Below are 24,795 nucleotides of genomic sequence, written 5' to 3' on the forward strand. Positions count from 1 at the left end.
GACATTTAACCATTAATTTGAGGCTCAAGAATTATTTCAAGAATATGAGTACTTTTTAAAAGAATTTTTTTAAAACCAGAAGACAGCTTACCAAATTGCTACACAGCATGGCAAGCACAAACCATGCTTTCTAATACCACCTAATTTGTGCTCACTACTAAAATTTGGGGGGTTTTCAAAGTGTATAGATACCAACATTTAGCTTTACTATATAAGTGAAATCAGTGGACTATATATGGAAAAAGTCCAAGTCTGTACTTCCTGGAATATAGTCCAAAAGGCATTTAGCAGATGTGTATATGCTATACTTCTTGCCAGGATAAGTGATTCTTAATTCTATCTATATATATTTCAGAAAAAATGCTTGGATTTGAATCATCTGCTCTGTGGAAATTTAAGAAGCAGGCTGAGTGACACTGAATGCCAGCATGCCTTTTGCCACATTACCTCACCATTATACTCTCTTCTTTCAAACATTAACTATGTAATATTACTAGTCTTCAGAGACGCGTTTTAGAACTCACAAGAGGGTATTTAATCAAAGAAAACTAAAAATGACATGATGCTGAGAAAAACTGTTGCCAGTACAAATGCATACAAAGCATTTTAACCAAAATTAGTATCACTAAGTTGCTATAATTAGATTACACCCAAATGTTTCATTAATTTAACTCTTAGCTTTCCTGCCATAACATAAAAAGCAACCACTCAGAACCTATCTTTGTCTAACACTGCTTTTATTTCATTTCCTGCATATATTTCTTTGTTATTTGTTTCCTGTATAAAGAAACACACTAAAAAACCAGAATAACTATTAGCTTCATATATAACAGCATAATCTTGCATCTCTTGCCAAAATAAAATTAAATTAGTTTATGAGTCATTTTATTTTTATGCTTTTTTAAAAAGATGGTTAGTCGGCAATTAATTATTTAGAAGGCCAGTTTCCTGATCCTTTTTCAACTATAGAGAAAGAGTCATCTCTTAAAATTTATGCTATGTAGAAAGTCTGGGACATATTAGGACTTTGTCAACTTACCATGAACACTTCCTAATGTAATATCCCCAGCAGCAGAAGACAGAAATGACGATTCGGTATAAAGATACTTGGCTTTCAGCAAACCATCTTCAGTAGATATATTAACAGAACTTCCCTGCAGTTTATCTACAGTCACAGTCTAGTAAAAGAAAGACTCTAATCAGTTTAGTATAAAACAAAGACTGGTAAAAAGCCAAAATAATACCTATGGAATTAGGGGGTAATGATATAAAAAGTTACTACCTATTACACAATCACTTTACTGACTCTGATTCCCTGACTCTAATTACAAGATTGTGAGCAATAGTGCATTCTTTGTATAATAGAATGTGGACTAGACCAAATATATCCTTCCATTTATTTAGGTCTTGTTTGATTTCTCTTAATAATGTTTGATATTTTCTTTGTAAAATTCTTCATCTTTTGTCAGATTTATTCCTATTTGATATATTTAAGTGCTATTATACAGGTATCTTTATAATTTTCATTTTATCTTAATTGACTTTTGCATTTGATCTTAATCCAACAACCTCACTCAACTCATTAATTTTATCTGTATTTTTAAAAATTCTACATGCATAAATCTTGTCTACAGTGATAACTTCATTTCCTCCCTTCCCATCCTTATATTAATACTTTTTTTCCCTTTCTTTTTCTTGCCTCAACCATCTGCCTCAGGCCTCCAATTCAAGAGTGAAAAACAGCTAATGGAAGTGATGGGATAGCAGGCATCCTTACCTTATTCCTGTTCTCAGAAGGAAAGCTTACAACATTTCATTAAGTGTGACGGTTGCTACAAGTATCTTTTAGATACCTCTTATCAGATTAAGGAGGTTCTCTTCTATTTCAAATTTGTTTTATTGTTATTGCTATTTCAGTCACAAATGAGTTTGAATTTTAACACATACTTTGTTGAGCTGTCATGATTTTTCTCCTTGAGTATGTTAATGTAGTGAATATATTATTATTTCTAGATACTTTCCACTTTACATTTAGTAAGCCAATAGCTTTCAGTTGAACAAAATGGAAGGAATTTTATATTTTATCTTTAAGCTTCCCAAACAAAATTCAATATCCCTTTAGGTATATAATAGATAGATAATAGATATCAAATATTGTCCACAATGTAAAATGTATAATAGATAATAGGTATCATATATTGTTTACAATGTAAAATGAAGATATCTAGTAAAAGATTCCAATCATCTTTATACTATTTTAAACAAATGTTTTATAAGCATAAAGCGAGTGTAATATAAAATTGTTGACATAAAACAATCACCAGGAAGGCTTGCCATGGTCTTGTCCCAGGACAACTTCAAATATCAAACAGTACAGTAGGGTGTTTAAAGAAATAACATCACTGTTTTTCAACCATTGGCATCAGTATCATCCACTCCAAATAGGTCCTTCAAAAATTGTTGAGTTCAAGATGTTATCTAATAAGAATTGAGTTTCAAGAATACTAAAATATTAGAAGACAAAAGTATAAAAAGAGAAAGAAAAGTACCCAGAAGTTCTTATGGCAAGCAAATGAGAATTACTTTCCCTTCTGGATTTAAAGTATATAACTCTCTTTTTTAATGGACTTAATTATTAAGTATATAATATACATCTGTTTGCTTCTTATCTACTGAAGTTTTCTTTTAAGCTAATTATAAATTCATGGGAATTTTTACTTTAAATCTAGTTTCAATAAATCTGTCAAAGATAGATACCTACATTTGTATTTGTGAAAGTACATATGTTTTGCCTTCCTCAGCTTTATAGTAAAGGTATAAAATTCCTGAAAAAATTATCCTTTACCTACAAAATTTCTTTGTGAAAAGTTGCTTTCTGCTCATGGTTTCAAATTCTCCAAGTATTTCCATAAAGAAGGCAACAAAGTAAGAATACTCTAGCCTTTTGTAAATAGTGAGGCTATTTTAGGGAACACCAAAAGATAAATATTTAAAGAATATTTGAAACTTAATTAAATTGGCAAAGGGGCACTTCTGATTGGACTCTCCCCATAACCAAATAAAGCCATCAAGATACTCCTTATAAGTATCTGGAAAATGCCACGGATTTGCTTTGTTCATTAAAGACTAAATATTTTACTTTCTAGGAAGCTAGAAAAATATCCTCCCTTGCTCCACCAAAGCAAATGAAAGCATGTGAAACCACAATACTGTCCCCACGATACAATATAGTTAACCGATCATTCCATTAATTTCAAAGACATTCAAAATTCACTAATAGCCACATATAATGTACTATATCAGGTTCTAACTAAAACAATTAAACGTAGGATACCACAGTTTACAGGAAAATATTGAGACTCTGATTTATAGTCATTCATGCTAATGGGAAAAAAGCATCATAAATAAACTCCCTAGATTAAACTGTATAGCTTGCTTATTAATTGAAGTAGCTATTTAAAGAAAGAATAAAAAGTCGACCCCAAAATCAACACCATTCTGACAGAAGCATTGCTCTAAATTGATTTTTCTTTTCTACATAAAAGGAAAACTCTTCATAAATTTAGTTATTATAAATATGTATAACTTCTTAAAAGTTATTATAAATAATTGTGTTATTTATAATCCTTATTGTACTTCTTAAAAATAATGAAAACCAAGTCTTAAGGAAGTACGGTGGCTTTGTAGCCCAGACTAAGAAAGGGAGAAAAACTGAAAACTATGTCATTAATTCACCAAAAAGTCAGATGAAATGGGTTTCTATATCCCCTTTTAAGTTATAAAACCAATTTAAGATACTAAAATTAATGATAGAATTTAAAAACAGCTATGTAAATAACAATGCTATTGTTTATAGTGTTCACTTAATTCTCACAATCTTGTTGAGTAGACAAAACAAATACTACCATCTGTTTCTGAACAATGAAACTGAGTCTCAGGGAAATTAACTGGTAGATTTATCATCAGCATCACAGTATTATATTAAAGCTAGCTATGTGCCAGACACTGTTATAAATATTTTGCCTGTATTAACTCATTTAATCCTCATAACAGCCCTCTGAGTTAGGTCCATTACTATTATCCTGTTTTCCAAAAAACAGACACACACAGGCTAAGTTAAGTTGTCTGACATTACAGAGCTTAGTAAATTGCCAAGCTAGGAGTCAAACACAGGTAGTTTGGTTCTGAATTCTGTGCTCTTAAGCAATTCACTATGCTGCCTCTCAAATATTAAAAGCACACTCCTATGAAAGTTATATATTAAAAGTTAACAGATTCCATAAGTATTTAATGTTTTTTGATAAACCAACTTAGAAATATGCATTAAAAATTAACACTGTATATAATAAAGTACATCGTAAAACTGAATCAGGCAAGAAATAAAATAGTGTAATAGAAAGTAGGAATAAATGAATATTCAATAAACCATAAAAGTTGGGACAAATAACTAATGAGAGGAAACAGTAGCCAAAATATTCAAAATAGCAAATAATTGAATATATTTGAATATAAATATATAATATGCTGGTAACTTAGGTCATTTCAAATAACATTAGCAATCATGCAAGGAACTGAGTTTGAAGGTGCCACAAACTTGTCTAATTTCCCTCTTGTACCTCCAAGACCACAGCTATCTGAGAAGTGAAACTAAATGCCATTTCAAAAGAGCTGCTGCATAAGGCCACATGGTATCTTTCAACATTTTCCTAGTTTAATTTAAAGGGTGTATTGAAATGTTTGGGCTTAAACAGCCTCCCATAGATTGTAAGAGAAAGGTGGTGGAAAATAAAGTGATATCAATAGAAACAATTAGTGTTCTAATCTACTTTGTTTAATTATGCCAACAATAATTTACCTACAAAATATGCTCACAACTCCTCCCCACCAATTATCTAAGAATAAAGCTGACTGTAGAATTTAGCAAATTTACTTTAAAAGACCCTTTCAAATTGCATAATTGTAAAGTAAAAGGAAACTTAGATTCTTCTCAAAGATTTAAAACATTATTGATCACATTAGAAAAACTGACAATTTAGATTTATAAAATTATAGCCTTACTCTTAATAATATGCCAAATCACAGAAAGCAACAAAAGAAGTTGCTTAAAAAATACAAACTATCTTCCCATAACTACTAAAATACTGACAACTACAAAAAAGAAAAAAAGATAAAATTAAAGGAAAAGAAAAAAAAAAAAAAAAAAAAGCTTTTAGAGAGCAGTAAATTATCTAATGGTGCCACCTTGTGGAAAATACTGAAGCAGAAAATAAGAAAGTTTTGAAACATCCCTCAATTTGCCTAAGGGGGAAATAACAAGTCTTAGAAAATACTCAAATAAACCTAATACATAAGAAAAATCCAATCCAAATACTGGAGATATTACTTAATGACCTATTTTAATGTATGATCATAAAAATAAAAATCTCTTTGGAACTAAAATTAAATAGTAAGCATTTAAGTATTTATTGATTCCAGATTAGGAACTAAATAATTGTCAAAAGTATTAAACTACAAACTAAAACTTAAATTGTACAATATTTTATCATTTCAATTTCGAATTTGAATTTACTAATGACCTAAAATGTATTAAAAAGGAAAGATTACATCAGAAATTTTATAGAACCTCCCCACTCTGTGAGCCAAATGGAAACAAAATTTTAACTATTAAAAAAAAGAAAGTTTCAATCTTACACTTTTATCTGATGCATGAATATCTATATTTCCATAAATTGTTCCCAGACAGATCACTTTGCCTCCTTTTGTCTGAACATGCAATTTTTGACTCTGAAAGATAAATACAAAAATACATATAGAGAAAAAGAGAGAATAAGTTTGACTTGTACTAATGAAACATTTCAACATTTCTTTATTAATGTTAACAGTAATAACAGCAAAAGAAATAGAAACTCACTGTTTGGACTAATGACATCAACTAGAAAAAAAATTCAATGGCTGTTAAAAGGATTAAATAAGCCACCTGGACTCAAAGGGAAAAAGACGAGATACTTGGGTCTTCCAGTAGCTCCACTGAAGAAGGGCTTGGGAATCAAAGATCACTATGACCAGCTAACTTAATATTAAGGATGATGAGGATGACAACAATAGTCAGTTACTATTCATCATTATTAATACTCATCGTTACTATTAATAATAACAGTAATAGTTATCACTTACTTGGCATTTTCTCTGCACCAGATGCAATGTTACCTACCTTACATGAACTATCATTTAATACTCACAACAACCCAGAGAGATGGATATTACATTGTTCCCATTTTACAAAGGAAGAAAAGCCAAGACTCAGAAAGGTTAAATAACTTAAAAAAAAAAAAATCTAAACTAACAATTAGAATCAAGCTCTGTGTGATTCCAAAATCTATACTCTGAAGGCTGGAGTGGTCTGAAGGATAGAATACACTTATTGTAACAGCCCACTGTTAAACCTTCTAGTATGACACACCTCAGAAACTGGAAGTGAAAATGCCTTCAAGCACAAATAAAACATCACTCACAAGCCAGTTAGCCTCCTCTGCCAGATTTTTAAAAAAGTGTGTGTGTGTGTGTGTTTGTGTTTGTGAGAGAGAGAAAGAGTGACTTGATTTGGTGCTTGGCAACTACATCAAACACTACTATTGGTCCACCAAAATCTGCTTTTTTTTCCCAAAGTAAAAGCAGTAAAGCATGGCCTGTGGTGAGACCACATTTTCCAGCTTCCCTTACCCTCTTAGGTATTATTAAGTTTTAACCAATAGAAAGTAAGTGGAAATGTAATGTGCCTTTTCCAGGTTGGCATTTTTTGAAGAATAGGCACTGCTCTGTGCTTTCTTTCCTTTCTACCAGGTGGATGCAGATTATAACAATGCTCTGAAAGATGGCAGAGCCAGAAGATGGAAGGAACTAAGAATCTCTGAAAGAAAAGGAGCAATCCACACACTTGGACCAAGTGAGAAATGAACTATAATTGTATGTGAGCCATTAGATGTTTGGTCTATTTTTTTTTTTTTTGTGAATAGTTTATTTTCCCTTAACCATCACTTATGTCTTCAGTTCTGCCATATAATTATAAAGAGATAAAGAACAGGTAAATAGCAGAAGTTGAAGAGGAAGAAAAATAGCAAAAGCAAATTTACCAATATCATGACTGGCAACTGCAGAAAAATGTCTAAAAGGTAGGGAGACAAAAATTCAAAACAACCATATAGTTTCTGGTTGCTTTACTTAGAGAGAATACAGTAAAACCTTACATAAAATAGCCCAGGAATAAATTTCAAAAAATTTAGTGAAAAGAGTACAATGAATCATTCTTTTAAAAAAATCTATATTATAGGCCAGGTGTGGTGGCTCATGCCTGTAATCTTAGCAATCTGGGAGGCCAAGGCAGTAGGATTGCTTTAGCTCAGGAATTCGAGACCAGCCTGAGCAAGAGCAAGATCAAGACCCTATCTCTACAAAAAACAGAAAAATTATTTGGGTATCATGGCCCATGCCTTTAGTCCCAGCTACTCAGCAGGGGAGGATTGCTTGAGCTCAGGAGGTGGCAATGAGCTAGGATGATGCCACTGCACTCTAGCTGAGGTGACACAGAGGGACTCTGTCTAAAAAAAAAAAAAAAAATCTGTATTACAGCGTAGTTAACTATTTCATGCCCATAGAAACATGAGTCTGAAGTCAAATTGTATTTAATATACTCTTTATCAACCAAATAATTGATGAACTTTAGAAAAGACTATCTCTAAAGCACCTGCTGTTTTAAATCAAGCATTCTTAACCAAGCTTACATGAATTTCTAGAAAGTCTGTGAAACTTACAAAATTGAAAGCAAAATTTCATATACATGTGCATTTTTTTCTTAAGGAGACAACCATCAGATTTTCCAAGCAGTCTAAGGTTCAAAAAATTAAGAGCTACTGTTATAATTTAAAGCTCATCTAATTCACAATGTGCAATGGATTATTAATAGAAAATTTTTAAAAACATAAAACCAGTCAAAATAAATATTTAAATAAATTATAAATTATTTAGAAAAGAAAATTATTATACTGCATTTAAAAAATGTAAATGTGTGGCATTCAATTAGTAGAGGGTCTGTTGCCTAAAAAACTTACTTACTTTACTCCCTAAGGATACTGAATAAATGTGGTATTGCCCTACATTTTGCTTGAACAATAAAGAAAGGTGAAAAGAGCATGAGCTTGGAAATCAGGAGACCCAAGGTCAAATCCCAACTCAATTTTTTTAGCTATGTGAACTCAAGTGAGTTCTTCAATGTATTGGTGCCTCCTAGCTTCTTACTTGATAAAATGGAGATAATTCAAGGAAGATATCTCAATGGAGATAATTAAATGAAGCCTTAGCTAGGATTCCTGCTGCATCATAAGGACCCATTAACAGTAGGTATTATTATTGCTACAAAAATTTTATTACATAGATCAACTATATTTCAAGTCCTTAAAATAAGTGAAAGAGAAACTTGTATCAACAGGTGATCACTAATTCAAGGTAATGATATTGTACTACATTTAAAACTTAAACCAGATATTTTACCAAAGCGTTCTCATTTGTGAATTTACATCAGTTAAATCCTAAAATCTCAAGAATAATTCTCTCAACCCTTGGTATACCATTAGGATCCACTGGCCCAATTTAGTTCTTCATTTTCTTTTTTGAGCTATTTTATTTGTAAGGATTGACTTTTTCATGACTTTCTTTCCTTAGAAGTTTTTCAAAGAATGAACAGAAAATTTACTGACTTTTGAAAAATCAAATAAAATTCATTTATCTTGAAATTACCGTATCAGTCCACTGGACCCCTATAAATCTAAAATACATTATGGAATAAGAGTATTCTTATTTTTCATATGTCTTATAACATTTTGCTATTTCGTCATCATAGGAGTTATTTCATCATTATTCATCAATTATTCCCAACTATGCTAAAAAAAAGACTAACATATTAATAATAAGAAAATAGAAGAATGATGGACTTGCCTAGAATGGTGGTTCTCAACTGGAAGTGATTTTGTAACCCAGAGGACATTTGGCAATGTCTGGAGACATTTTTTCTTATCCTAACTTAGGAGCATGTTACTGTCATCTAGAAGGTAGAGACGGGAGACGGTGCTAACATCCTACATTGCACAGGACAGCCTCACCCCCACAACAAAGAATTATCTGGCCCAAAATGTCAATAGTGGCAAGGTTGAAAAACCATTTTTTATTCTATGCCCATAAAGGCAAAAAAGAAGAAAACTGACAGAGAAAGATCTTTCAGAATTATCAGACGAATCAAAATATGAATGCAAAGAGACAGAAAATAGTACATTAGATTCTAATTTTGATTGTGAAATTGGAAATCTCAAACTAAGTCTTCAGAGGATAATATTCTAAATTAATTTTCTGAAACTTAACCATCAGTGATTGAACAAAATATTTCTAAGGACAAGAAGGAACCATAGCATTCTCATCCAGTTAGTCATTCAACATGAAGACCTCATTAAGCTATCTTCTATAACCAAACCTGAATCAACCTATCTTGCTAAAAGGGTGTGTAACAGTATTCTTAATCTATAATGATGTTTGTGCAACTAAATTTATTTGAAATGATTATGTGTGGATGGATGCAAATAAAAGTAGATTAAAAAATCCAAAATAATGTAAAAATTAAAAATGCATCAAATTAGTCATTTTAATAGTATTTATAAATCTAAAAATGAAAATGCTTTGCAAACGTGAACCAAAGATAGGTAGACTTCTCTTCAACAAAATCACATGCTATCAAAGTTCGTAAAAGTATTGTGTTTTGACTATGCAAATGCAAGAAGTGCTAGAAGTAACAATAAGCTAGAACCTATCAAAGACATATTTCAAATCATTTATAGGGGAGATCAATCTAATTTTAAGAAAATTAAATATAAAAATGCTAATTATAAAATAAGATGAACCATTTGTTGTTTTGCACAAATAGCTCTATTTAGTCCTTAAGTACCTGGTACATTAAAAATGTAATTAAAGTAACCTAATATTTTAAGCACAGTTATAGTGCATAAAAACTTTTCCTTATTCTTTAATAAACAGAAGAAAATCATTTGTAAAAACTAAAATTTCTTTAATAAGATCTCAAAATACCAAGAATATGCTATTAGTTTCACTGTATACTTTGAAATGAAATCTAAAAGAAATATGAGGTGAAACCTTCAAAGTTGCTACAACCTCTGTAATTTGAAACCAGAACTGATTTCAAGGCAAAATTTTTATAAAGAATTACTGAAAGATGAGGCCGGGCGCGGTGGCTCACGCCTGTAATCCTAGCACTCTGGGAGGCCAAGATGGGTGGATCGCTCGAGGTCAGGAGTTTGAGACCAGCCTGAGCAAGAGTGAGACCCTGTCTCTACTAAAAATAGAAAGAAATTATCTGGCCAACTAAAATATATATAGAAAAAATTAGCCGGGCATGGTGGTGCATGCCTGTAGTCCCAGCTACTCGGGAGGCTGAGGCAGTAGGATCGCTTGAGCCCAGGAGTTTGAGGTTGCTGTGAGCTAGGCTGACGCCACGACACTCACTCTAGCCTGGGCAACAGAGCAAGACTCTGTCTCAAAAAAAAAAAAAAAAAAAAGAATTACTGAAAGATGGATAAATTATGATATTCTGAAAAATAGAATAATCTCTTTAGTTTGATATTATAGTTTACAGTTTAAGGGTTTAAAAAAATAATATTGAAACAAAATTAGAAAAATGCTTATACCTTCACAGATTGCAAGATGCTGTTCCCCTGCTCAGTTTCAATTTTGCAATCATCACATTCAATATTTTGAACTTTTACACAGCCAGACCCTGATGACTTGATATTCAAACCTAGAAGTAAAAAAAGAAAAAACAAGTTAGCACTACAGTAAATGAACTCCACAGCATTTTAGTATACTATAGAAATCCAGCTCCTCAGTTATATCCATAATATTTCTGAATCCTGGAGAGAGCATAGTTGTCAATAGTCTCTCTCTAAAGGTAAGGGCTCTCCACCATGACAACAGGACCAAATGCAATGGCCTGTCTGCCAATTTTTAGAAACAGAGCAGTTATTTCTGTTGGCCTATATCGTCTAAAGAGAGAAAATAACACAAATGGAAAATAAAAGAGGCAGAGACTGCAATTCTTGTAGGTACTCCCTGTGGAAGATCATGGAAGCTTCTTCTCTAGTATGATTTAAGTCTTCAAATCCTACTTCTAACCTTTCATACCTAAATGAAAATATGACCATGCAGTTATATCATAAGATATTTGGAGTAATTTTTAAAAATGGGAACAACTTTGAATAACCCAGTAATAAATAGTATTAAAATCACAAGATTGTAAGTAAATAACAGTGATATATGAAGAAAGTTTGGAAAATAAGGAATCACATATGCCATCCTTGGCTGTCAATTTAAGGTGTAACCTTAGGCATCTCTAGGTACAAAAAATATTTAAAACATTGACATTTAATACCTAATTCACATAAAGGGGCAGCATTGTTAGATAAAGAGAGAAGGAAACAGATTCTAAAGATACTCTATTCTTACTGGGTAGGTGGAGAAGTTAAGGCTAGACACTGAGTGGTAGTTAATGCTATTCTCACCCATTCACTGAAACAGGTAATAGACATAGACAAACTATAGGAACAAGTATGAAAAAAATTGAGTTATGTTGATTTGAGGGGCCTGTGGAATCGATGTATGGAAACAGTAAATTGGAAATGGAGTTCTAGCTCTAAAAAGAGGAAGCAAAAAATAATGAGATTTGGAATCACCAGTAAAGATAGTATCCATTTTCATCTGTGCTGACATAAACTTTGCGTAGCTCTATTTCAATGCAGTATTCAGCCTATTTTGTACTATTGGTAAATCTTCCTCCCCACGCCAAACTGATACATTTTGAGAGCAGAGTGTCATTCGCTGAGGCTACTTAAGAGTTGAGAAGCATAGTGGTTGAACGGACTCCAGTCAGTTTAAATCCTAACTCCAACATTTTATACCTGAGAGTAGGCATATATTCCTTGATCTACCCCCACCATAATGTAAGTTTCACGAAGCCATTTTTTTCTATTTGTTCATCCACAATAAATAATTACTTTATGCAGCTTTCTGTATCTCAATTCCCTCATCTGAAATGGTGACAATAACAGTACAGTAGTGCCCCGTTATCTGCACGGGGTATGTTTCAAGACCCCCTATGGATGCCTGAAACCACAGAGAGTACCGAACCTTACATATGCTGTTTTTTCCTATATACACACCTATGATGGAATTTAATTCATAAATTTGGCACAATAAGAGAGTAACAATAATTAGTAAATAGAACAATTATAACAATATACGGTAATAAAAGTTATATGAATGTGGTCTCTCTCTCTCACGATATATTAATATTTTCATACAGTGCACAGTGGCTTGCATCTGGGAAGTAACACGAAACCCAAATACCTAGGAAACATATCTTCTTGAAGGCGTTATTACTGAAATTTTCTCAAGCAGTTTTACTATGTGTTTTCTTCAAAACTTGCTACTCATGGAGAACTTAGGCCACAAAGAATGGGAACATCAGTAAGAAGCTGGGTGTCTATTTGAAACCAAATACTTGGTCCAGGTTAGATACGGAATATCCTATAGACATGGCTGTTTTGGAACAGACTCTCACGCTGTGAACAGGGGGAAATGTAGATGGATTGCCATATCATTGGATGGATTATCAAGAACCTCAATCTTGAAAAATAAGCCAGTTTGCTTACGACAAAGTGACAGAGGAAAACACAAGGAGCTCCACAAATGTTATTTGACTTGGAGTATTATAAATCATGTTTCCATTTGACGTATAACATTTTTATAACTAGGAACCTAATTCTTAAATACTGCTCAGTAACTCAGAGTAAAACAGAAGAAAAGAGGCGGCTTCCCAAGGGGACAAGTGTAAATTAGGTCAAAAAGCCAGGTCCAAAGGGCACAATTAAAAGTGCACGTCCGCCAAATATAAGCAGTCCGCTATGCGGCCCGGGAACTCAAACCCATTTTAACGTCACTTCACTTGCCAAACTTCAGGGGCGCGTTCACCTCCACGGACGCCTGGGGGTCGATGGTGTCAGACACGATGGCCATCTCTTGCAGAGCCTCGTCGTACTTCACCTGCAGGCCGTCCAGGCCCCGCGCCCCGTCCTCCACGCCACACACCGCGACCAGCACGCGGTCGCCATCCGGGTAGGTGAGAGGGTCCAGGGGCCTCACGGCCAGGTGGCACGGGAGCCGCGCCCGCAGCCGACCGAATGGGCTCACCGGCAGCGTCCACTCCCTCAGAGTCCGGCGCGCCGGGCCAGGCGGAGGAACCTCGGCCTCCGAATCGGGCCATCGCTCGCCCTCACCTGAGTGGCACGGCCTGGCCTGGCAAGCCTGACAAGTCCAGGGCCCCGCGCCCGCCCACGCTCGGAGCTGGCGGAGCCGGAGGCAGCCAGGCCCCCAGCTTAAGCCGGAGGTGAGCATGGGAGGCCCCTCTCGCCCTCACTTAGAACACCTTAGCGACAGAAGGGTGACTTGCCACAGTCAATCGGCTGGGCCGCTGGGCCGCCTCAAGTCAAAAAGGAGACTTTGCGAGGGTCTGCTGAAGCAAGAGCAAGCCCGCTCCCTTAGCAAGGCGATTTAAACCTCAGCGGCACAGCAGCAAGTTGGATTTTCAAAACTTGTAAGAATCAACTCTGACCGAGACTCCTCGCCTACTCCCGCCCCTTTCGCTAAGGCCGACGGGATTGGTAGTTCTAAAGGGGCCGGACGTCGAAGGGCTGTTCGCTTTATAAACTACATATCCCAGGAGGCAGTGCGCAAGAGTAGACCTGCAGCACGGCCGGTATTAGACTGGGCTGGGAAAGGCGCGCGCCCTTTGCCTCAAGCCCATTGGCCATTGGAGGGGGGGGGGGGGGGGAAATCTACAAGGGACTCCAACTGGCCAATGGAAAGCGCGGAAAGGGCAAGAGCTAACGCTGCGTGGTCACCTTGGATACTGAGGACGCGACTTCTTGTTTGGAGAGGGTGGAGCTTTGGAGTGAGACCCAGGAGGCCAAAACCCAAAGAGAGACATAGGAGCCTAAAGAAGGACCAGGACCAAGGCAAAGGGTAAGAAATTGCGCTTTTAAAGATGAGAACTAGGTGCAAACTAGAAGTCTCTGTGGGTGGTTAGACCCAGGCTTCACTAAACTAGTGCTGGGGAGTCCTCCTTGGATGGAGAATCTCTTGGCAAGAAAGTAAAGAGCCAAACTGGTGCTTTTTGAGGGAACTCCCTCTTCAGTAGCAAATATAGGAATCTGGCTCCTTCCTGACCCTAAGTGACCTTATGCCAATCTTTGTACGTCTTTGGGTTTTAATTGCTGGCTTTTAAAATAAAGACATTAATACCTCCCTTGCCTCAAAGGGTTTTTGTAAGGATCAAATAAGAAAATGGATGGGAACGCAGCTCACATAGTCTACAAAATTGCAATGTACTGTATTTTTATTTCAATGTATTTAGCATTGATTCTATGTTACTGAGACATCAGAACTGGTTTTGAGAGCACCATTGATCTCTTTGACTACACTGATCCTCGGTTTGGAGACTAAAAAAAGATACAAAAAACAAAAAGAGAGAAAATCAACATATGCAGTGGAGAGTGTGGGACAGGGCGTCAGATTATTTTCCTGGCTCTGCCACTGGTTTATTTGTGTCACCTGGACCCATTTCTTCACTTTTAAGATGAAGAGGATTGCATTAAATGTCTACGGTCTCTTTTACCTTTTATATTTAATTATTCTATAGGCAATAAAATAATGAAAAAGAAAAACAAAGATTTATTTTTTCCTTTCCTGCCTGGTTTCTCTCTCCCTTTCTGTGCCTCTACCTCTTCCTATAAATTATTCCCTAAGTTTTTTAGCTAAGACACCTGCAAGCAATGACATTTCATAAAATGTAATTTCTAAAACTGGATGCCTTCAAAAATTGAAGCTCTTGGCTAAGTGCAATGGCCAAAATTCCTGGGAGCTATACTGATAAAGAGACAGACTGGGCTAAAGGGCTGAAGCCACACATTCTTTGCTAACCATTACATTTTGTAAAATGCAGTGTTTTCTTATCATTTCCTCTTTTCTGTTCTCCTCCTGGTCCTTCCTCCCTCCTTATTCTTCTTCCTTTAGTGCAGAAATGCCCACTGAATGAATAGTGGTTCCGTCCTTGGTTTTGTGTTTTTCATGTGGTCATGATTATCCAGACTAATCTTCAAGATATCTTTTTTTATGAAAACTCACAGGCGTAACTTTGAAAAGAAATTTGAAAAAGGCACTGGTTTAAGTACGTTGATAATGTACTCAAATTTTTTGTAAAAATACTAGATTTTGGATTAAATATGAATCCTTAATAGATAATTCTGTTTCTGTGGTAATTTTTCCTTTTCTGAGACAAACTAAGTTAATGTAATTGGCAACTGAACCATAATTGTCTATGTTTCATAATAATTATTTTACTATATTCAAATAAACAAAACTGAAATACATTCAAATATAATTCAATATATTCAAATAAAATTGATTGGAAAGTTACTTTTCTGGTCATATGAGGTTGAAAATGGAGAAAATTGTACTAAGATTGATAGAAGATATTAAAACATTATAGACACTTAAAAATAATGAGTATCAAGTCTGTCCACATGACAATAGTGACTAAAAAATATTGTACCTTCCATTTATATGACATTATAGTTTTCAAAACATGTTCATATGAGTCATCTCACTGTAAACAGGGTGTTTTATGAGAGTGTAAACTAAACAAAGTGTAAACTCTCTGTTTAGCAGGACAATTCTTCTTCTTACACTATAGATTAGGAAACAGATTCAGAAGCATTAAGATCAAGCAATTAGAAGGTCTGGCCCTTTTATCACTCTACTAAAAGGACCTTCTATTTTCCTGACACCTTTGAAAAAACAAATTATTCACTTAGTAGATAGAGAATAATATATAACTTTTTTCTCCTTATTTATAGTTTACTTATAAGATATTTTTACCTGTTCAGTTTTAAAAAGCCATTTCTGTGGTCATGAACATATACTTCTGGTGGGAATATATATTAGTGAAAACTTTTTAGAGTTCAATTCAGCAATAAGCATGAAAAGGCTTAAAAATATGTTTATCTGTGACCCAGAAATTATACTTTTTAGGATGTAAGCATAAAATTAGGGATGTTCAATGAATTTTGTTTTATAGGGTTACTTATAATCTCATCAATTTAAATTCCCCCAAATAAGAGGGTATTACATAAATTAGTATACATCCAGAATTTTTTTTTTCTGTGAGACAAGGTCTCGCTCTGTCACCAGGGCTAGAGTGCAGTGGTGTGATCATAGCTCATTGCAACCTCAAACTTCTGGGCTCAAGCAATCCTCCTGCCTCAGCCTCCTGAGTAGTTGGGACTACAGGCTCACGCCACCATGCCTGGCTAATTTTTCTAGTTTTTGTAGAGACGGGTCTCGCGCTTGCTCAGTCTGGTCTCAAACTCCTGACCTGAAGCGATCCTTCCGCCTCTGCCTCCCACCGTGCTAGCACTACAGGTGTGAGCCACTGTGCCTGGCCACACTGGAATATTATACAACAATTTAAACATTATATTTTGAAGATGAGTCAATGATATGGGAAATATTCCCTAATAAGTGAAATGACCAAATACAAAAGTGCATGTATACTATGATCTCAGTTCTGTAATACTAATAAATTTAATATAAAATTATACTGCATACAAACAATTCCCGAGGGATAGACACCACTTGGTAACAGTAGCTATCTTTAAACAGTGAGATTGAGTGCTTATTTCATGTTTTGTGCGTTATTAATGGTGAACATATATTGCATTTATAATAAGAAAAAAATTTAAAAGCATTTTTTAGCATATATTGTTTCCTAAGACTGACTCTAATTGTCAAATCGGTGAAAGATTTCTTACCATGTAAATATAAATGTCAACGAATATTTTATTTAATGATTTATGTTCAATAAGTGAACAGCAGAGGGCATGAGAGAGTTCTCAGAAGAAAATGTAAACAAAACAGGATTCAGTAATTCGGTTTAAGTGAGGAAAGCCATAGGAATTTAATTTTCTGAATTATAAACTATTTAAAAAGAAATATATTTTATGACCTATTATTCTTATGAAATATTAATAAACTCAATAACATAAACTAATAACTAACAATACTGAGAAATATTTACTATGTAGGTAGTCCTATTTGAAATCTCTATGTAAAACTGCAAATAGAGACAGTTTTAGTCCTTTTTTTCTTTAATAATCTGTATGGCTTGTATTTCTTTTCTAAGATGGCTGTACAATATTGAATTGGAGTGGTGGAAGCAGAAATCATCTTATTTGCAATCTTATGGGGGAGAGCATTTGGTATTTCACCAGCAGCTATGAAGTTAGCTCTGGTTTTTCACAGATGGCCTTTAGCAGGTTAAAGGAATTTAATTCCTAATTTACTTAGACTTCTTTTTTAATTTCAGCATATTTCAGGGGTACAAATATTTAGGTTACATATATTGCCTTTTTTCTTAGACTTTTTATCATGAGCAAATGTTGTATTTTGTCAAATGTTTTTTCGGCATTTATTGAGATGATCATATGGTTTTTCTTCTTTAATTTATTTATGGGGTGTATTACAATGATTGATTTTCAAATGTTGAAGTACCTTTCATTCCCAGATAAACTACATTTGATCATGTTATGTTATCTTGTTTATAAATTTCTAGATTAAATTTGCTAACGTCTGTGAGGATTTTTCTATTATATTTTCATGGGGGATATTGGTCTGAAGTGTTCTTTTACATCTTTTTCTGGTTTTGGTATCAGGGTAAAATTAGGAGGAAAATGTTCCCTCTTACATTTTCCGGAAGATTTGTAGAGAACTGATATTCTGCCTTTGTTTTACTTACCTCACTCAGGAGTCAATATGCTTTCTTTATCTAAGGCCTTCAATTTGTAAATCTTCAGCCTCTCCATCTTCTTTCTATTCTTTACTTCTGGAGCTCGTAACCTAGACATATATTTGAATTTCTCATTGTATCATTCACGTCTCTTAACTTGTGTTCACATGAGTTGTGCTTCTCCCTCTTTTTGTATTTCAGTCTGGATGATTTCTTCAAATTTATCATATAATTCACTAATTCTTTCCTAATCTTTGCTAACCCAATGTTCAATGTCTGCATTGAGTTTTTCATCCCAGTGACTGTATTTTTGCTTTTAGAAGATTTATTTTGCTCTTTTACACATCTGCTTTCTCTTATTTTAAACTGCCCTATTTATTTATTGTGGTTTCTTTACCTTCTCTTATCTCTTTAATTATTTTAAACATATTACATAAAATTATGGTATTCTGTTCTGTTTTGGGGTTGCTATTTCTCTGTTGGTGCATGAACTCTGTCTCTCTCTCATGGTGATTTATTTCCTGTCATGGCTTGTGAATTTTTATTCATAGCTGATCTTCAGCAGGAGTTCTTTTTTGTGAAAATCCCTTAAATTCTGGATTATAATAATGCCCCTCTGGAACAATTCTGCATTTGCTTCAGTCAGAGCCCTACCAATTTCCATGGTCATGGGCCAGGTTTTTGATTTTTATTTATTTTCTCTTGTTTTTGCTTCATATTTTTTATACAAAGTAGTTAATTCATACAGAAGTATGAATATAAAGTATTAATAAGGTATAAAGAATAAGAGTGAAAAGAGCATCTTTGTACCTAACACCCAGTTTAAGAAATAAGATATTACCAATGAATTTGAATTTCCTTTTTTCTTCCTTTATTTTCTGGCTTTCACCCAAAAGCAAACCAAGCTGAGAACTGTAAAGAAGAAAGGGAGTCCTACAACACAGAGGGCTCAGCGAAATCCATGTCTTTTTCTTTTCTTTTTGCTCTTCCAAGGCCAGCTCCAAACACAGATTTGCACTGCCACTGCCAGGCTACGAGGATACCAAAGAATAAAAGAGAACACTGTCCTTCTAAATAGAGGAACTGGTAAAAAAGTGGGGTGGGGGGGGAGAATCTTCACACCCTTCTCTTTTTTCTTGCTGTGTTACCTTAAGGGTAGCCTCAACTATGTGGAACTGAATGGCAGCATAAAGCAAAAACTAAGAGAACACGATCTTTCTAGCCACAACAAAGGGGGCCCGTGAAAGCTGGAAAGTGTTGGGGGACATCTCATACAGGAGAGAACTAGAGAAGGTGATCCCCAATTCTGTGTTTGTATTTGAACAAGTAACAAGGTCAGCCCCACACCTGCATAAACATGGAATACAGTAGTCCCCACTTATCTTTGGTTTTGTTTTCTGGGGTTTCAGTTACCCATAGGTCAAAATTATTAAATGGAAAATTCTAGAAATAAACATACATAAATTTTCAGTTGCACACCATTCTGAGTAGCATGATAAAATCTTGCACTGTACAAGCTCCATCTTGCCCAGGATGTGAATTGTCCCTTTGTTCAGCATATCCACGCTGCCTACACTACTTGCCTGATTGTCACTGAGTAGCCATCTTAGTTACCAGATCGACTGTCCTGGTATCACAGTGCTTGTGTTCAAGTAACCCTTATTTTACGTAGTGATGGCCCAAAAGCACAAGAGTAGTGATGCTGGCAATTTGGATATGCCAAAGAGACGCCACAAAGTGCCTCTTTTAAATGAAAAGATAAAAGTTTTCGACTTAATAAGGAAAAAAAAATCATATGCTACGGTTGCTGAGATCTATGGTAAGAACAAATCTGTGAAATTGTGAAGAAGGAAAAATAAATTTGTGCTGGTTTTGCTGTTGCACCTCAAACTGCAAAAGTTATGGCCATGGTGTATGTATAGGCCACAGTACACATATCCTGAAACTGCAGATAGAGAGTACTGTCCGCAGTTTCAGGCATCCACTGTGGGTATTGAACACTCATCGCACTCAGATATGGAGAAGAGAAGCACAGTTAAGGCTTTGAGAAACGAACTACAATAAAAATACCACCAAGGTCCCAGAATAATTTCTGAGTATTGCGTGTAATGTAAAGACCCAAAGTGCATAGAAAAGGCTTGAAAATTATATATTGGAATCACTGCCCCTGAAGGCATGGCAGAACTGGTGATCTGAGCCTAACCAGATCGATTGCTTACTAAAACAAATACAAAAAATCAATATCTCTAAAAGATTTTAACAGGACTCAGAGTTTCACAGCATAATGTTCAAATTGTCCAACATGCAATCCAAAATTACTCAACATACCAGAAACAGGAAAATCTGACCAGTTCTCAAGGGAAAAGATCCCAACAAATGCCAGCTCAGATTATGAAAGACTTTATTCATGATAGCCTAAAACCTTGAAACAACCTAAATGTCTCTCAAATGTGAATGGAAAAACAAATCGTAGTACATCCATATAATGGAATGCAAAGATGGAGAACAGATCAGTGTTGCCAGGATTTACATATGGAGGTAAAGTTTGACTACAAAAGGGTAGCACAAAATAATTCACATTTTGGGGAAAGGGAAAGAACTGTCCTGCATCTTGATTGTAGTCATGGTTACATGACTACAAGCATTTGATAGAACATACAGAATTATAAACAAAAAGAGTGGTTTTTACTCTATATAAATTTAAAAATGAATTTTAAAAAATCATCTATAAAAAGAAAACTCCATCTGTGAAGCAGATATCTTTGCAGGTGAATTCTACCAAATACTTTAAGTAAAAAAAAAAAAAAAAAAAAAAAAAAAACCAATTCTATATAAACTCTTCCAAAAATTAGAAGAGAACTCTTCCAAACTCACTGTATGAGGGTCAGTAATACCTTGATAACCAATTAGACAAAGATATTGCCAGAAAAGAGAACTATTCATACAAGATAATCTCCCTCATGAACATAGAAGGAGAATACTTAACACCATATAAGCAAATTGAAATCAACAATATGTGAAAAGGATAATACATCATGACCAAGTGGGGTTTATCCCTGGAATGCAAGACTGATTTCACTATAAAAATCAAGCAGTGTAATTCACCACTCAGACTATACAAAGGAAAAATATGATCATCTCAATAGATTTTTTTTTAAGTATTTGGCAAAATCCAATGCCCATTCCTGATAAAAACTCTCCATAAACTTGGAAAGAAAGGAAACTTCTCCAACTAATACAGGAATCTATGAAAAATCTACACTTAATGCCACACTTAACTATGAAAGACTGAATGCTTTCTCCTTAAGTTCTGGAACATCTTTATTTCACCGCTTTTATTCAGCATTGTACTGTAGCTCCTATACAATGCAATTAGGCAACAAAAAGAAATATTAATAAAAGAGCTTCTGGTTTCGGATTCTGCATGTAAGGAACTTGGAAGTTGTCCCTCCAGCCTAACAAGTCAAAAGCTGAACAGACTAAAAAATCAACAATTATCTATGCATAGGTATGTATATATGTGCTTATGTATGCTTATATATAAGTGAAATGAATGACAGCAATGATATAATGGCTGAGAGGGACAAATTATGACTATTTTGTTGTAAGGTGAAGCAGTATATAGTTGTCCTTCAGTATCTGTGGGGAAATTGGTTCCAGGACCCCTGTGGATGCCAAAATCTTTGCAGACAGAAGTCCCTCAGTCCTCAGTTGGCCCTGTGGACCCGGAGTATGAGAAAAGTCAGCCCTCTATATGTACATGCGGGTTTTGTATCCCAAGAATATTGTGTTTTCAATCCACATTTAGTTGAAAAAAATCCGTGTGTAAGTGGACCCATGCAGTTCAAACCCATGTTGTTCAAGAGTTGTTCAACTTAGTGTTATTTGAAAGTGAACTTGGATTAGTTGGAAATAAATATCAAAAATTTAGGGCAACCATTTAAAAATAGTAAAAAGAAAGACTTATAACTGATTCTAAACAGTAGAGAAAATGAAATCATATGAAATGCACAATTAGGACCACAAAACAGAAAAAGAGCAGAAGACAAAAATAAGAACAAAGAACAAGGGCAATGAATAGAAAATAGTAAAAAATATGGTGAATATGAATTGAACTACAGCAGTTCCTCAAATAATGTGGTTTCATTCAATGTCATTTCATTATAATGTTGATGAGGGAAAAAAAATCAATTCCTGGCCAGGGCACTGTCTGTGTGGAGTTTGCATCTACTCCCCATGTCTGCATGAGTTTTCTCTGGGTACTCTGGTTTTCTCACACATCCCAGAGATGTGCACATTAGGTTAATTGGTGGGTCCAAATTGTCCCAGTTTGAGTAAGTATGTGTATGTATGTGAGCGCGCCCTGTGATGGAATGGCATCCTGTCCAGAGTTGGTTCCTGATCTGCCTCCTGAGTTGCTGGGATAGGCTCTGGCCACCTGCAACCCTGATCTGAAATAAGTGTGTCGGAAAATGAATACAAATTATTGTAAAATTAAAATTCATAAAATGTACAATAATCATATAAATGCACAACAATAAACAATGCAGTACAAAAGTGCTCATCCAGCCCACCATATTTGTTATTGTTTGGTTTTGAACTTCATGGTGATAGGAGGTACTCCTTTCAATTTTTTCTTTGCAAACCTTTATTCCTTGATTTAACCCACAACCACTATGACTGCCATCATTCACTGATTCACCAACAATTAGGTAAATAATTATCTTACTTGTTTTTATTAATATTTCTTAAATTTATATATAGCTCACATTTATTTCAATGTTTAATATTAGAAGCGTTTGGGGTTTTTATTTAGAAGTTTGGTAATGTTTTTGTGACCAGAAATATGCTATGGCAACTTAATTCTTGTTTATATCAATTGGCCTTTGGTAAAATTGGTTTCATTATGTGTTGTTTTGCTTAAAGTCACAGTTTCCAAGAACGTATTGATGATGTTAAGTGTAGGCTTAGTATATATTAGTAATCACTTTGAACAGGAATGGTCTACATGTACCAATTAAAAGACAGAAATTGTCAGAGTGGATCAAAAAAACAAGACCTAACTATAGGCTGTCTATAAGAAATCCAGTTGAAATAGAAAGACATATAAATTAAAAGCAAATGTATGTAGAAAAATATACCATACTAATACTAATCAAAAGAAAGCAGGAGTAGCTATGTTAATTTCAAACACAGCAGACTTAAAAGCAAGAAAGTTATCAGTGATAAAGAAGGGCATTATGTAATGATAAAGGGATCAACTATCCAATGGGGCATAACAATTCTTAACATATATGCACTTAACAAGAGCATCAAATTAGGTAAAGCAAAACCTGATAGAACTGCTCAGAGAAATTTGAATGTGCTATTATAGTTGCAGACTTCAACATGCTTCTATCAAAAATGAACAGATCTAGAAGGCAGAGAATCAGTAAGAACAAAGTTTAATCTCTGAGACAGTAGATGGTGCTTGCAGGTAAGAATCAACCATACCCTGTATGACTGAGTCAGTAAATGCTGTAAAGGTCTGTGCAAATTGAACGCCCTATCAGTAAGTGGTGCTTGCCAGAAGTAACAAGATGCAATGTTTTTTAGGAACCTGTGACCAGCTCTAGCCCCTCAAGAGAAGCACTGGAATGTCCCAGGTGGGGGGTGGGGTCCTGGAACTTCCAGGTGAGTCCTTATTCTCTATCATTGCAGAGGTGGGTGAAGAAGTGAGGCTGGGCAGGGCTGGGTTGGGTGAACCTGCCCTTAGGCACCAGAAAAGCTGATAAGGTAGCTGTTTTAGTGGGGGTGAAAGATCTACTCTCAGCCTTCTAGGAACAGCCACCAGGGATGGGTTGAGGTGGCCCCATCCATCCAGCCAGAAAGTCTGCTTGTGGAGGCAGAGTCCATCTGAAATCCAAAATCTGGCTGCTGGAGTGGGTTTTGCTCTTCTCCCCCTTCCCCTGCTCCATGGCCTCTCTCTGGCGTCTGCCAGCAGGCAGGAACTCAATCTAGCTGAGCTTCCTAGCAATGGCACTGCAGGCTGGGAGCTTGCCTGTCCAGGATCCTACCTTGGGCTGAAAGCACAGCTTTCTTGTGGGGGCAAGGTTGCTCCATGAGTGTGCTGTGGCTGGGACCCACACTATGTTCTCTTTTTAGTTCTGCCCACTCGGGCTCCCATGCCTCCCAAGATTTGTTCACAAATCTCCCCTCCATACCCCTGAGCAACATGATTGAGTCCTGGGGTATAGGATCTGGGCTGCAGGCCTGTCCCTGGGTCCCCAAAGATCAATCCCTGACCATGCCAGGGAGAAGCATGCTGGTCCCGATTTGCCTGTGGGGGTGCTCAAGCAGATTGATGTCTCTTAACTTTAGGGTGTGCCCTGCTCTGATGGAGCAGCCAGGCAGGCAGCACTGGGGAGGGCTGGTGAGCAGGGAGCTCACAGTCTGAGTACCCCTCTGTCCTCTGCAGGTCTTTAAGAGGAAAGATTTGAGCCTCACTCTCTCTCGAAGCCCCAGCAGAGGGGAAGCAGCAGTTCTTGAGAGCCCTGGCTCAAGTGTCTGTCTTGGTAGCTACAGGCAAGGGAGGGGAAGGAGAGGAAAAGAGTGAATGGGGGAAAGCTAGCATTCTGGTTGTTTTTGTCCCTCTTTCCAAAGGCAGCCCTCTCGGAATGTCCAGTCTCTGGGATCACACAGATCACCTGGGACCCAGCAACTCCCTGTGGCTCCTGCAGTCTGGGCCATAGTTGGGAAATGTTTATGTGGGAATGAGCAAGACAAAAACTGAGGGGCTGAATCCCCATGGGGAGGACAAAGGTGCATGATGGGTGGAGAAACAGTATGGCATCTGCCATCTTGGT

At 35.7% G+C, this 24,795-nt stretch overlaps 2 protein-coding genes across 4 annotated transcripts in view; one reads left to right on the plus strand and one right to left on the minus strand.

Moving 5' to 3' along the window:
* The window catches only part of FAM185A (family with sequence similarity 185 member A), a 44,312-nt gene extending 30,653 nt beyond the window's left edge, over window positions 1–13,659 (minus strand). Inside the window, exons 1-4 of the mRNA XM_045564304.1 lie at window positions 13,059–13,659; window positions 10,743–10,852; window positions 5,692–5,784; window positions 1,040–1,178 (exon numbers count right to left, since the gene is read on the minus strand). Coding sequence (XP_045420260.1) covers window positions 1,040–1,178; window positions 5,692–5,784; window positions 10,743–10,852; window positions 13,059–13,503 — 787 coding nt within the window. The 5' untranslated portion in view covers window positions 13,504–13,659. The remainder of the gene's footprint in view (window positions 1–1,039; window positions 1,179–5,691; window positions 5,785–10,742; window positions 10,853–13,058) is intronic.
* Window positions 1–24,795, plus strand: part of CCDC146 (coiled-coil domain containing 146) — a 192,583-nt gene that overhangs the window by 31,874 nt on the left and 135,914 nt on the right. Inside the window, exons 1-2 of one of the 3 annotated variants that reach the window (XM_045564289.1) lie at window positions 13,950–14,130; window positions 23,546–23,623. The exons of the other annotated variants lie outside the window; for them this stretch is intronic. The gene's annotated coding sequence lies outside the window, so the exon portion shown is untranslated. Of the gene's footprint in view, window positions 1–13,949; window positions 14,131–23,545; window positions 23,624–24,795 lie in introns of those variants that run through there. 3 annotated transcript variants of the gene reach the window in all.

The sequence above is a fragment of the Lemur catta genome, chromosome 11 (assembly GCF_020740605.2).
Source record: "Lemur catta isolate mLemCat1 chromosome 11, mLemCat1.pri, whole genome shotgun sequence".
NCBI classification, from domain to species: Eukaryota; Metazoa; Chordata; class Mammalia; order Primates; family Lemuridae; genus Lemur; species Lemur catta.